The sequence below is a fragment of the Pieris napi genome, chromosome 1 (genome assembly GCF_905475465.1).
Source record: "Pieris napi chromosome 1, ilPieNapi1.2, whole genome shotgun sequence".
In the NCBI taxonomy this organism is placed as follows: Eukaryota; Metazoa; Arthropoda; class Insecta; order Lepidoptera; family Pieridae; genus Pieris; species Pieris napi.
Genome location: NC_062234.1, coordinates 8,484,298 through 8,500,602, shown reverse-complemented (window position 1 = coordinate 8,500,602; position 16,305 = coordinate 8,484,298). Strand labels below are relative to the sequence as shown.

The 16,305-nt window shown below is 34.2% G+C and overlaps 1 protein-coding gene across 3 annotated transcripts in view; it reads left to right on the top strand.

The window, feature by feature from the left end:
* Nucleotides 1–16,305, top strand: part of LOC125053354 (protein grainyhead) — a 73,964-nt gene that overhangs the window by 52,908 nt on the left and 4,751 nt on the right. For all 3 annotated transcript variants that reach the window (XM_047654693.1, XM_047654708.1, XM_047654700.1), the window contains 4 exons: nt 1,868–2,030; nt 9,838–9,949; nt 13,265–13,359; nt 14,777–14,833. In XM_047654693.1, the coding sequence (XP_047510649.1) occupies nt 1,868–2,030; nt 9,838–9,949; nt 13,265–13,359; nt 14,777–14,833 (427 nt within the window). The remainder of the gene's footprint in view (nt 1–1,867; nt 2,031–9,837; nt 9,950–13,264; nt 13,360–14,776; nt 14,834–16,305) is intronic.

The window sequence follows — 16,305 nt, the reverse complement described above, 5'->3', positions numbered from 1 at the left end:
TTTCTCGTTTATACATTACCCTTAATCTATACGATTATATAGTGCATACATAGATACTAATTACTAAATGCAATCATACTGACGTTACAGGATTGCGGTCTGCACGCGATCCTTACATCATCCAGTCCATATATGTTAACGATTACAGAAAGCATTCCTTTTATATATTAAGACATTTTTTATTTTTAATGTACGTACTTAAATTGAACACATACAAGTATAAAAATAATAATCCCATTATTTTTGACAATACAATCAACCGGTAAGAATTGAATTTTCCGATTGGTATGTTAGTAATAATATAATATAGTGAAGTAAACGAGAGCAAAATAATGACCTAAAAAGTTCAAGCTACTGAAGTTGAGACAGTAGCTACAGTTTTACGATTGCAGTTTCTTTTAGATTTATGAGTAAAATGCAAAGTGTAATCGTAAAGCCTATGATACGGATATGCCATCTAAACAAAACTGAATAAATATAGCGAAGTATCATAGTAAGTGGTAAAGTAATACACAGAGGGTCAGATTTATGCGCATCTAATTTGGCGGCGCTGCTCACAGGCCCCGCGGGACGCCTGCGCAGTGCGCACTCTTATCTTATTGTGCGTTTTTATTGCGAGCACTTTGTTGTCGCTGCAATCCAAGGCTTTTTGCTCACTCATCAATTTCCGCGCCTCATCGATTGATTTATTCATGACAGGCTCTCGTCTTCACGCAGGAAGTATCTTTTTTTGGCCCCTGTGCTGCTGAAATTTGTAATGAACCTCATTGGAAAACAATACGTTATTTATTACTGAATATGGCTGAATCCCAGGTGATAAAATATATACGTGACTATATACGGCGCGATTTTTATGTCCACTCTTTGTATCTCTGAACATCCGATTTGTAGGCTTAGTGAAACTTTTTACAATATGCATTCAAAGTTAAGGAACATAAAATAATGCAGCAATGACAATGGAAAGCCACGTCACAAATGGAAATTACGTTCAGTAAGAGAGAATCAGATAGGCGAGCACCGCTGCGGCCGATCCGTCAATGTCGGGCCGAGTTTGTATTGCACAGCCTTTATCAGTACCAACTCAGTTAAATCGCAAACATCAGAGGAATTGTTTACCAAATTGTTTTCAATAAGCTTTAAGTAATGGTGTAAGCACTCGAACTAAGTCGTTGCAAGCTCGCTATCTATTTCGTTGTTCTACAATTTATTGTTGGAATAAATATTTCGTGAGGATTTATAGCTTTTTATCGCGTTGCGTAATTTAAGGGACTGAATCATGAGGTGTACTGATAATGACGGGGACTGAATTGGTCTCGCAGGCTCTAAGGGCGTGGGCCGCGGATTGAGATCGCCACTTTATTGGTGTTGGCCGTCCTGTGCATTAGACCGAATAATTTTGTCGCGATTTCCACGCAATAAGTCGCAATGACACGCGGCACGCGATCCTAGCTAGTTTTATGGGGGTTTCCCTTCCGTTGCGTACCGCAGGAAATATCGAGAAAATATAGTTTTTTAACACGCTGAGATGTGGAAATCCACGTCTTTATGTAATGACGCAGCGCTTGCGGCCGGTGCAATTAAGATTTCAACTTTTTGTCATCTCTTTTATTGCTACACTTCAGGGAAACTTTATTGTCGCATGTTTCTGATGATAACTATCTCAAAGAAGAAATCGCGTTTTTTTATATATAAAATCTGGTTTTACTGTACACGTTTTCTAAGCAACGACTTTGTGCCTACTGGGCTACTTCGTAACGTAGCAACTTTTACGCTATCTAGATCTATTCATCTTTATACGATGACAATTGACATACACTTTATCTGATTACAGTTTGACAGGTATGCTAATGCTGTGTTTTTTCCATAGGTTTTCACCGTACGGATTCAAGTACCATTTAGAAACGGCGAGTAGTAGTTCGCAACGGCGAGAAGATGACCGAATAACGTACATCAATAAGGGCCAGTTTTACGGCATTACGCTTGAGTACATCCACGATCCTGATAAACCACTCAAGAATCAAACGGTTAAGGTAAGTGTTATTCATGTTTTTGTTAAATTATGTTCATCGTGTTGTGTAAAGTTTCAGCAATGTCTGGGTTGATGGAATTCAAGTAAATACAAATTGGTGTCTCCGACATTATACCCAAAGTATAAATTAAAATTAGGAGTTTTTATTATATATATAAATATACATCCGTCTATATATAGTTAATTAAAAATGATTAACTGTAAAAATTTAATAAATGCCTGACATTTACGATTTGTTCCATCATTTTCTATTTTTAATATAAAGTATTAACATTACTTAACAAGATTTTTAGGTAAATATTAACAGGATTGTTCTCCCATTATCAGGTCATTGATTTATTTCGAAAAACCAGTAGTAGGAACCCCGGGTACACCACGAAGCTTTTATTGTAAACAAGTTTAAAATTTTACAAGTAGAAGATACATTAAATCCTAATATCAAAGTGGTAATTTCAAACCAGCTTCATCTCGTGAATTGTAAATTCAAACATATATTTGTGAGTAGTCGACTGAGCCTTAGCCCTTAACGGTTAAAGGCCGGATGTTTACCTCACTTGGTACTTAGAAAGCTTACGTACTTACACAAATGACCGTAAAACATGATATTCAAACCAGTATACCTAATTATCATGCAGTGAAAACTGATGAAAATATATAATGAATTTTATAATGTTGCACCTAATATTAACACTGCATTTTATTGCATTTCTCATAGTAATGATATGTATTTAGTTCTTTTATGTTAAACTCGTCCTGTGCCTGACCACAAGTATTAGTTTCACCGCTCCTGGTTTCATGTTTACCTTCACGTATTCACTTTCATAACCACCACTTTTTATTGTAAAAATACCAATATTCTTTTTAGACGAGATAAATTATTTATAACTTATAGTAACTAAAGGAGGTTTATTAAAAAAACATTAGAAGTTTAAGTTTTGAATTATATGCAGAACATAATCATTTTTAATTGGTGTTACAGTAATAGTCTTAATTAAACTTTATTATTGATCTAGTAAAGTCCTAATTAAATGACACGAATCGCGTGATTGAAGTCGTTTAAAAGTCGTGGGAAAAGTTGACCTTGCGCAGAAACAAAGGTGCTACACCTTTGTCTCTTTCCAGATCCATTATTTGCCGTGGAAATCGGAAATCCCTTTATTGTTCTTCCACTTCCCAAGAAAATATAATAAATAGATCAGTGGCGCAATGCAATAACATTTTTTATTAATAATTTAACAAGATTTCTTGAATAACCAGAAAATACACCTGTTTCAATCAGGTTAATCCTGTTTTGATAATAACCTATCATTGTTTAAATGGGGAAATACCTTCTCACTGAGTTTTATAAACAAGTAATGAAATGATTTCATCAAATCGAGTTTACTCTCATTTTAATTGTTTTGTTTTCAAAATAAGGTATGCGTTTATTACTTCATATTCTTATCTCGATTCAATGCTTAGATCGGAATAATCAAAGATACAATGAGACACACGGTTGAAGTTATTATTAAGGCAGTAAGTGGGCCGCGAGTCCGGCCGCATTCAATACTTAGATATAGCTCTTATCTGGCTCGAATCTAGTTCGTATTGTATGGCCGCGCCTGATAATTAAGACGACGCTTTTGACATTCGCCATATAGGAACACAATGACCGCCCCAGGAGGCTAGCGGATAATATCGGCATAACAATAACCACTGTATTATGATAAAATAATTCCAATACGGCAAACATCGTGTTCCCTTAACGAGGTGGAAACAGAAAAATAACGATACATTCTTACGTATAAATATTTAATGGCTTTATTATAAGCATTTAAAAGCGTGCATTATTCTTTATTATATTATGGCGACGTGATTTCCCAAGCTTTACTCTGATAATTTAAAATATTAAAAAAAAATATCGATAGGAACATAGGAGATTCTCACGAGCGTACGTATAAAGTTGCGTGTCTTCAAACGTTTAAATAATAAAACAAAAACGACAATTTTAGTAAATAATTTGTAACTTTTTAGTGTGCGTGGCAAAAATGTAATTAGTTTTGTTGCACGCAGGAGTTTCTTGGTTTTCGAGTCATTTTCCTTTGTTCCATAAGTAATTACGGGAATAGGCTATGTAAAATACATCGCAATAATAATTTGAAATTAAAGTTCGCACGCTGTATAGTTTTCGTTTATAACTTTATTTACATCTCAATTGAGATGACAAATTTTATTTTAAAATGCTCTCCATGGAGACGTTTGTACAGTCGAAAGGATTGTTTTTGAAGATTTTTTGCAACTAAGATCGTGAAAGAAAATCGATCAATCATACAAAGCTGTGGCAATTAATCATCTCGTATGTAGTCAGTCACCTCATTTTATATTCCACGTCACTTGAGGGGTCGCAAGACGTACACCATTACCATTTACCTGCGATTATCATTTCAATATTTCAACAAAAAACACGTCTCAATATCATGTTACAAGATTTAAATTTAATTATGTAAAATAATTATGGATAAAAGATATATAAAACTCAATGTTAATATACCAATGTCATTAATTAATTGACTTTTATGCGCCACTAACTTCCGCTTATCAATAAAAACCTAACTATTTATGTCGATAACAAGTAATTGCTAGTGTGAATAAAAATATAATATTCATCCATATGCAAAAGTAATATGAAACAAATATTGTATTTAATGTATAGGTATAGTTATAATAGAAAACAGAAGCGATGTTGCATTATAATACATAATAAAATTTTAAAAGTATGCATTATAAAGTAGTTATAATATTCTTATTATTACGTCTGCTGTTTTATATTACAGTTAAATCTAATACTACACAACGTCTAAATGATTCTATGAGCGCAATGGTCAATTATTCAGAGTAATAACTTTTTACTTCAGTTTTTATCGCAACTGACATCATTGTGTTCACTTTCGTAGCAACGGAAATTCAAGTAACGAGACATGTTGTTTTTGTTTTCTTTTTGTAATATTTTACGAATTTAATGATTGCTCCGGTTGCCTTTTTACGGTATACGTTAATGATGCCTTTTACACTTAACATGCTATACACGATGAGAGATTATATCGATGTATATAGGTACACATCATACTACCATCCGAAACACATTTTAGCCATGCCGACAAGTGAAGGGCTGTCATACGAGTCGCAACGTATTTCTCACCATGCGCATTCACGTGGAATTAAAATCGTATTCAGAACTAAAAAAGCACGTTACGCGGCAAAAAGTTAAAAGATATGCATTCGGAAGAGGCCAATCATTTCGGTAATCAATCACTTGTTGAGATGACTCAATTTACCTTGCACCCTTTTCTGAGGCATCATCTGTTTCTTTTACATCGCGACCCATCTCACTTTAATTATTATAAATTACAATATTATTCAGCAACTGTTAGTAACGGTATCCTTTTAAGCTATTACTAGAATTTGTGTTTGTGTGTACTTTTATGTTCTACTCGTATAAAAAAGATGGCCAAGGTTTTATACAAGGAACATAATAATTATACAAACATATCAATGTAATTTAATTTTGGTTCTATAATTACCTTACAATCTCGTACGATAATTTTTTGGTAGTAACAACAACCTCTAGTTCTTATCAGCGGGTGGTAAGATCAAAAGCGGAGGTAGCTAAATAAGCAAATATTTTCTCAAGGTTATTACTATTAGTATTTAACTATTACAGTGCCTAAAAGTTGGGCCATTTATTTGCTCGACATTGTAATTGCATTTCAGTTCTTTGGTTGCTTGTAAAATTTTAAAATTCCTGGAACCGTCAGTTTGACATGAAAGATGAATGAAATTGCAATTACCAGCATCCAGGCGGCAGTTTTTGTTTTAGTGTGATAATGCGCTCTACCTTATACCAATTACTTGAAATATAAAATAATGACATGAAAATAATGTTTATTTACGACGCAAACCAATGAAGCTGTATAAATTACTGTGAACTTATCTTATACCTTTAATTATATGTCCTAAATAAAAGTTAATCATTTTCTAATTATGTCTTCGGTGCAAAAGGAAAGACGCATCGCTCCACAGAGCATGAATTTTCCACGTTCGATTTCAGATTCGCATAACACAGCTAATAACTATTACTTACGAAACATTACGTACTATTCGGTAATAATCACGTAACTACTGAAAGCATACTAATCGTAACACTTGCATTTAACTCAATCAATTATATATATATTCTAATCTTATCTTTAAGACGTGCTCATATATTTACATTGACTTTCACTTAGGTTTAATTCCATCACAGAGTGACAGTTAAGCTGGACACAAATGGCATTACGTAAGGCGGAGTTCGTCATTGTTTCAATATTGGAACTGTCACAGCGCGCGCGTATTTAGCGTCAATCCTTGATAGCATCGGTGCGCGGTGGACAGGCAGCTGCTACATTCAACCGCATTAGTTTAACATTTGGGCCTCTACAATATAATATAGCACAAACCGTTCTCTAAGGGTTTCAAAAAAGAATTTCAGTCATCAAAATTCTAGCCATAATTTCTACGAGCTGAATAGTCAGTTTTAGTCAAGATCTTGGTTTAGTAGCAACTGCGAATAAACGAACTTAGGCATATAGGTACTGAAAAAACTATTTAATTAAAACACATTCACAGTGTGAAATGCAAAAGTCCGCTTCACATAGATAACAGAGTAATATTGAAAGCTCTATGAATGCGTGATTACTTGGTAGAGACGAGCTAAGCTGCATCACGCTACAGAGCCCTGCACTTTACGATCTGACATTTCCTTTCGACATTTAAGCAGATTAGTGTTACACGCGCCTTGGGATGTTAATCCGACGCTCGACGGATCGCAGGAGTTGCTCCGATTTTATCGAGGTTTAGCGGTAAATGACTGTCGCTGATAATGTAATCGAAGTTTGTATGCTATATTTTATCTTACTTCAGTTCATATCTTAATTAATGCAATAATGTAGGTAGGGATTTTACTGTACATTTTTGCAACAGACTTGATCTATTGATAGTGTAGATAACTTAAATATATTAAAATTTTGTTCTTTAATTATTAAGCTTATACTGATGGATATGTATGTACTATATATAGGTATTCAAACATCAGTAATAAATTAGCGGTAGGACAATATGTTTCCTAAATAAGTAATTTGTCTATGATATTGTTTCATTTCTACCGCACAAGGTATGGAGATACATTGCTAAGAAAATACATTAATTGCTAATCAAATATATTGATAATATATAAAGAAACAGTGAAACTATATAACATATATTTTATATTAGCGCAGTTAGAATAAATACCGACGCGTACCGTAGACAACTGCAGTTACACCCACAGCTCCGTTCAAAATTTATGACGAAACCGACATTCAATTCAGAGAACATTTGCAGCAAATAACCAAGGCGTTAAAACAACTAGCACAAACAACTGGTGCACTTAACAAACAGACGTATTCGTATCAGATAGAGCATATCAGGGAGGACATTACTTTTACGCTATCGATAAAGCTCAACGGTGAGCGAAATAGTTTTGCCGTAGTACATAAATAATTGTCATAAAGCAGATAGCGTCTGATGGATGCACTGCTGCTAACGAGGAAAGTCGAGACGTACAAAAAGCGAACCGATTTACGCGTAATATTAGGATTACTCAACGCATTTGCACGCGTTTACATTAGCTCGTCGATAACCGTATGATGCGGACTCGCATAACACAGTTACGCTGTTTTACGTTACGCACTACTTGTATTGCCCATGAAACCGTAACGGAAGATAATAGACAAATGATTAATTTTAATCAATTTTTTAAATAACAGACTTAGGTGAATAATGTAACCAATATGGAAAATTTTACGTTGTATAAGATTGCAACAAAATTAGGCAAAGAATTAACATATCGTCGTGTTGTTGTGCCCTTCCCGTATACATTAAGATAAGTATTCGTATTAATTAAAATATACGATAGCTGAAACAAATGTTAATATAAAGTGATGAAATAAATAATTTGAAATGGTCAGAACGTAACCGATAGAGGTACATAATATTTGGGCGTGTGTGACGCGAGCTGGGCTGGGCAAGAGAAAGCGTGCTTAATCAGATAACTGAGATTGTCAACCGAACTCGGCTCCTGAAATCGGGTCGAATGTCGATACACTCGATTAATTAATTGGCGGTCCGAAAACCGAAGATAACTGGTCCGAGAAGGCAAAACTGTTATGAAACATTGGAGCTATTTTGAAAAGAAAAAGGCGAACGCAATCTTATCGACATATTATCGTACTTGAAACTTCGTTAATAATAAACTCAATGTTATATTTAATTAATACATAAAATATCTGCTTATACGTCATTAAATCGCAACTGAAATTTAAAGTTTAAATCAAAAAGATTTGGTAGAAGTTCCTTCCTTAATTGATACTTAATCGCAATATCTTTTTAAAAAGAAACCATTCTGCTTTAGTTTAACATACTATTTATAGAATTATCAATACTGAATAATTTTACATGTAATAATTATTGTTTATATGGCTTGACTGTGTTGTTTTTTTTAAGCAGCTTCTACCATATATTCAAGTAAATGTGCATTTACATCTAAGTTTGCCTGTTAAAGTAGAACTTACTGAGATTTATATCATGGGTATATTGTTCAGGATCAATTGCTGCCTTAAAACAGGCATTTAATCACGAGAACAGCAGCGGGCAGACAGCCTCTAAATTAGTTGCTTAATGTTTATGAATCATTAATACTAACGTAACTCGAGTAAAATTGTTTTAGCTCCAACATAATAGCTCCATTATACAAAACAAACACTGCATAAATGTCATAAAACCTATAAACCTCTTTAGTTTGATTATGATTGTCAACCCGATACACCTATTAAACGCGCGTTTACTGTTAGTATGCATTATGTATTTCGAAAAATACTTGTGTCTCAGCGGAATTCTCATAAAACAGTAAATGTTTATATTTATTGCATTGATGTGACGGAGTAGAGGTGGCGTGCACCGTTATCATTTAATACATGGGCTATCTATAAATATGCGTGGTGCGGTTGATTTTACGCTTTAGCTGATAGGTAGAGAAAGCCTGTCCCGCTTATAGATGAAATGCTATTTACTGACACTAATATATTGATTCAATATGATTAAAATTGGCGGTTTATTTTCAGTTGTGACTAGATGCGTCCATATGTGAAAATATTCAACCTCAATAGGTTGGAATTGTTAAAATTAAAAAAAAAATGTCATAGCGTTCTTCATATTGAATCTTTAGAACTGGATGCGTTACGGCTGGAGAGTCGTAGTTCCATCAATCAGTGCTTTCTCGTCGTTAGCCCTATAAGGCTGGTTGGCACCACGCCTGGCGCGAGCCACTTCTTTTTCACTTCGTTTTCTAACTTGTCTATAGAAATCGTTACAACATATTTCGCATATTTGCTCGCCGATGGCTAGTATTATTTAAAGCATCATCTTCATTAATTTTATACTTATTTAAAATTAAGGTATTATCTGCTTTGACATAGATTTGGTGCACACTTTAGCCAGGTTTATAGTGGATTAAACCATAGTCCGAAACTTGTCTAACTATTAAAATAATAACCATATAAAATTACGAGATAACTTTGTAATAACAGAGATGATTATGTTCACGGTAATCGAGGTAAAACATAAAGTAGTCATAATATTATTTGTTTGCATCAGATGTCTAAATTAATTTATATAATTTGTAGGTTTTCTTAAGAGATTTAATAAAGTATGTATTATGTTCGAATTGCTTTTAAGCTTTCGTTTTATTGTTGCAGAGTGTTGTAATGCTTATGTTCCGAGAAGAGAAATCCCCTGAAGACGAGATCAAGGCGTGGCAGTTTTGGCACGGACGACAACATTCTGTCAAACAAAGGATATTAGATGCCGGTAAGTTTATTTCTTTTTAAAGCCTTGTTAAACATAATTGAAAATTAGAATCGATTTATACACAGAATATTGTATACATGTCCTGTAGAAACAAAAACGCATTCCATTGATGGAACAAAGAATAATAAAAATCAAATGTAGTGACCACAAGGAAAATATAGCTCGAAAATTTTGCGAAACACTCAGTGGCAGAGGGCAATGGTCAGACGGTAGCAAATACGGAGACTGCAAAGATATTTTCAACAAAAACATGGATAATCGTGCTCGAGGCGACACAGAAACATGGCGAACGTTGCGTGCGGCGGCGCGGGCGGCGCTCGCCCGGCACGCAGGACCTAATTACCGTGCTGCAGGCTGATCGCAGAGATGCACCCAGCTAGGGCTGGCATCACGAAGGAAATCAGAATTCCTGCTGTTTCTAGTCAAATACAGACTTTTAAACTTAAAGTTCTACTCTTGAGACAGACAGACAGACTCTTCTATTTGACTTACATTTAGGTTAATTTGAATTGGATGTTTTTTTGTAACTGTTTTTGTAAATATCAACAAATTTCTATAACAAAAAAAAAACCTCTAGACGATGCGAGTGATAACCCTACTTCTTGCACCCCGCTACCCAGCATTATATGTCGTTAGAGCATTTGCATAAATAACGCGCACATCAAGTACTCAGCCTACACCGAACGATGAACCTATCAATCCTAAGCCTAAAAATAACCAACGCGGCGCCACATCTAGCCTTTCCCTCCGTCGTAGTTTCAGATTACACACACTTAATGATACATACTTTAACTTAATTAAAGATAAAACAGAATAGTGATAATTTACATAGATGAGGCTAAATAAAACGTTATGATAGAGATACCCAGCACTTTTATGCGGCTAACAGGAAATCGTAAAAATTCGTGAGAAATCTCCGTCTTTGAACGACTCGAAAACACCTGTTGGAAATACCAACGTAAGCTTTGTATACTATGCATATTGATAACATTGATTGCTTGTGAAATCGTTGCCTGAAACGAGGAGCGTATAACCAAGGGTACAATATAGTCGCGCGCGGACATAATTACTGCGATGATATCGCGGAACGCGCTCATTAGCATGTTAATTGCGCGACGAACCTCCCCGCGCCTCAGGCTTCTATGAACATATTTCTGCCTATATACATATTTTACTCTTCAACCTATTGGAAAATTACGTTCCCCGATGTTCGCCAATAAAAGATTGCGTCATCGCTTATTAATCGCCCAAGTTAGAGTAAACACCGCTGATATATGACACTCCATACAATCTAATATTACGTTAAAACATTCGTAATGAGTGACGACGTACCCACAAACGGTGCCTATAAATCTAATCTCAAGGAAAATAAAAACATGGAAGCCATTAATTCGCGCGGCGGGCCAAGTTTAATGTCAAGGTTTTGAGTTTTATCTCGATGTTAGTCGTTTATTTTTTACTTTATCATTTATGTCTTGGAATAGATTCGGTTAAAAACCGACATGAAATATGTTTTCCTCGATAAGATTTTAAAGAAAAATAATTTACAATTTATATTAATTAATAGGGTGTTCCAAGTGTCAGTAACATTGTACGTATAATAAACTTATTAAATAATTGAAAACTGTAAAAACTTCTCATTCTCTGCACTAAAAATATCACAATAAATAACGAATTTACCGTTGTACCATTAAGAATAGTTTCATCAATTATGGCAATGAAAGAAACATCATAAAATATGCTAAGTTAGAGTAGCTTCAAGGGCGACACCGGACACCTGTGCGCGGGCGTGTGAAAGTGCAGCGAACCGGGGTCTAGGGGGAAGGAAAGAGGAATGGGGGGGGGGGGTTAACGCAACGCACCGCGCCTCCACACAATAACTTCTCCGATTACTTTGGATTCTTCTTGTATCGCGTGTCAACCGGCAGTTTCAGCGAAAAGTGGCTTCTTAACTTTTATTTGTTAAAGTTTAGCATTAGCTACGCATCATTGGCCTTTATTAACGATAGACGGAAATACGATATTTTAATCCACAAGATCTGGTTTCGAATAATTTGCATTAGTAATATTTGAATCTAAAGTTGCTTTCGGCTTACTACATTTGACCTAATACTGATTTGTTACCTAAAATTATTGCAGAAATAATTTACACCGCTTTGATTTGATTCAACCATTTTGTAAAATTGCAAGTAACAATTATGTAAAACAAGTGCGAGTAGGTGTGAATTTGTGCAGTGACATTTACACGTAAAGTAAGAGATAGTTAAACAATATGGTGTTTGAGGGCGGGCGGCGTCTCGTAAACACGTCAGCGCCCGCGCGACCGCACAGATTGTCTATATATGCTGATACCTGCCACAGTTGATAAACATACAGACCGGAGAAATCAATGATTTAAATTTATTAGGATTCGGAACTAAGTGTTTACTCATAAACTAGTAAAACAGTAATTAAGACCCTAAATTTTCATATAATATACCAAAGTTAGCATTGTTAAATGATTTCCTCTCAAGTCTCTTTGCACTACTACTCCATTAACTACAGAACGAACGTTTTTTACATCTCCAAATTTCAATTATAAAGAGAGTCGTATCTCGATTTTGTACTAAAATTTTCCCTTTACATGCAGCTTTGTCGTGAAGGTTGCCCACGCACTGGCCCAGGACAGATCTTGCGACTATTACTCACTAACGACCACCGCCTGTCTACTAATGCACTCCTAATACTTGAGTAATAAACATTCACAGAGACATACAAAAACAACAATATACGTAGGAAATTTTGACATTTTTTATATATAAATTGGTTCGATAGTATGCAGATAAGGCTGTATAAAAACTCGAAATATCACAAATCACTCATGAATATTTTATTGCTAATTAATTATAAAATTGATAAATAAAATTAATTACTTTCTGATAATCGTTATGCAAATGCTACAGAAAAATATTATATTATTTCCCAGAACCGCAAGTCGGTTAATCATTGATTAGCCAAAAAATCAAAACACGACTTCAGATTTCAACTGTTGTAACGCGGCACCTTAATAACATCTCATGCATACATCGTGCTCTGCAGAAACATAGAACGCATGCAGATACCCAATCTAATGTAAATTATTGTGTTAGTTAATTATAATGACACCTTAAGCTTAGGTAAAATCGACGGAGAATCGATCCTATCTCGATTATTCACGCCCAGCAAATAAATTTCCATCGTCGATGACGTATTGTGCGTTGATATCTTAATCGAAATCTCTACAACCATTACTGAACAGTTAGCTGAGGACATGATTAATGTTTGGTTTTGTTGCAGACACAAAGAACAGCATCGGTCTCGCGGGGTGCATCGAAGAGGTCGCGCACAACGCGATAGCTGTCTACTGGAACCCACTCGAAAGTGCTGCAAAGGTAAGCAAATACATACATTGATACTATCTATCGACGTATAAACATGTTTCGTGTATCCTTATCTTTTGAAAATATAACATTTTAATGCAGTGTGAAATTACTAGGTAAATTATCGAACCTGTTAAGAGTTTTTATGGTAGTTGTGTTTTTAAATACATACATTATTGTTTAGAGGTCTCAAAAAAGTCGCAACAATAATTTGCATAAAAAGTGTGCTAGTCGCGACGTGACTTTAAATCAGTTATATGACCATAATATACTAGATATTTATGTTAAAGCGTTAACTTGAAAGCTAAAGCTTAGTGGTATGCCTTACAATATTTAAAACGTTAAGTTTGTAATGTTTTTCATCCGTAGCAAACAAAATAAAACGCATATTATGAATGCAAAAATATGTGCATGCTTAGTCCATACTCGCATAAAGTTATGCATTACATTTATACTTTAGCTTCATCGAAACCCAAGCCACGTTTTTAATTACAAAATTGAAGGATAATTAAATAAAATCCTGAAACCATATAGGGGTCGGCGGCAATGGAGCAAAAAGCTTCAAGCGATAGAGGCAAAACTCGTACTGCACAACTGTTATTTTAATTGCAAAAAAATATAATGTTCACGAACGTTTTATGGTTATTATCGTAATTTCTGCATTATTCAATTTTTAGTAAGATAATTTTTTGTTAGTTCCTTTACCAAACGGAATTTACGTTATTACACGTAATCGAATTAAGATAATATTAATACTTGAGAATAAACTCCTTAAGTTTCATCTGCACAAAAATAACCGTATTAAAGGAAAATAAAGTGTAATGTAGCCTGTAGCCTCAACAAAGCGTCTAATAAAAAATATTGATTAGTTCTAGGTAGAACTTTAGGGTTAAATTTAGTAGGTTGCTAGACCAATGCTACTAAATTTGACCCTAAACGACAATTATCTCCCATTTATCCCATCATCATGTTTTTTGAAACAACTATACTTCTTCAACTACCATAATTCAAGTTTAAGAAATACCTCTAAAATTAGCATCTAGTCGACGGACAACGAATAATCGGTTATCGATACCCATAATTATTTACGATTGCATGGCTACGGCGGATGCAAGTAGTTTGCGACAGATAATGCGTGCTCTGACAGTGATCGGTAGTGCGGCGTCCAGTAAAAACGCAAGGCGTCATTTGCATAGAGCGTAATGAGTATCCCGCCTTGCAAGCCTCCTGCAGCTTTGCAAAAACCCTAGGCTATTACATACTCATATTGGATTTTAATAAAAATCCCTTCTATCTTTTTGTTAGGATGAAACCCACTTGTTACCTGTTTTCTTCACGGCTCGTGTCCTTGTTTGGCATTGTTGATATTGTGTACTTATAAAGAGATGTTAACATGGTCCACATTTTAATTCAACTTTTTTCCTTTCAGATAAATATAGCGGTGCAGTGTTTAAGTACAGACTTCAGCAGTCAAAAGGGTGTAAAGGTTAGTTTCATTTTTCTAAATTTATACTTATTTTAATATTTAGCGCTAAAAATCGATTTATTTCCAACACATAACATAAAACCTACGTAGTAAAAATAATAAAAATTAAAAACTACTAAATAGAGAATTAAAAAGTTTTGATATTTTTAGATATTAAACATCTACATCTTTAAATGCACTCATCTATATCTTAAATTAAAACATTTCTCTCTTTTCTAAGTTATATGTCTATGATAGTCTTTAAATGTAGTAACAAGTCTGACATCCATTTTGGAATTACATCCAATAAGGAGCGAATCGACATATTCGTAATGAGTAGTTTAAAAAAAAACAACTTATCGTGCAAATAAAACAGGAACACGCATAGTCTTTCTTTGCCTTGTACCGTGGGAAATTATTGAGCATGGCTAGTTTACGAATGTAATTAAAATGTTTTTATGCCACAAAATTTTAATTAAGCTTAACACATTGAACGCGACGACATGAGGTCGATTACCGCTAATACTGTGCCGAAGACGCGTGGCGCATCATTTTACTATAAATATAACAATAACGTGTTTTAATTTTTAAATCAAATTAATTTTTTAGCCGTTCAGCTAAATAAGGTATGAATTGTGTATTAGATTCTTCATAAACTCATCGGTTTTATATGTTATTTATATCTTAGTGTATAAATATATTTTTAATTTAACTACGACGTCGTAGACGCGGGCATTAAATAAACCCGCTATTTGTAATATTTCACAATAATATAAATTCCACATTTACAATAATTTGCATAAAGTTATTAAAACGGAAGCTTAGGCTCATTAACAATCTTATTAATCTTAGGTTTATTTTTTTATATCTACGACTAATTTAATATGTTTTATGAATCACAATATCTACTGTGTAGGATCAGTGTCAAAGCTTTTCACTTTGGTTATTTAAGGGTCACGATTTTCATAGGGATAGTATTATTTATAGTAATTAATTATTTATTAAATTTCAATAGTGTCTTTTGTGCTTAAGATATGGGGTCTGGTAACTATCATTATACCAACACATATCAAAATAGGTTTAGTCGCTTAAGAATGACCGTTTAGCAATTTACATTTGGCAATTTTTATGTAGAACAAATGATCATATTATATTATTTAAAATTGTTGTCCTTATAACAACAAAACTTTTAAAATAACTTCAGAGCGATTATTGGCTTTATTGACGACCTCGAATAATCGCAATTATAACTTTTAAAACGATTCGACTCAGACACGTGCATATTTTCCTTATTCGTAGATTCACGATAATTATCCCTTGTGTGTCTATTAAAACGGTTCTTGTTAAATATGATAGCTCTATACGGAGTTCTAGCGTGAAATATCTTGAGTAATTTGCTTACATTGCATAGATCCACGATGACTTAAATGGTTAGAGAAAGGCGTAGAAAATTACAATTACAATCTACTTAGAAAAGTACATATATATAAATA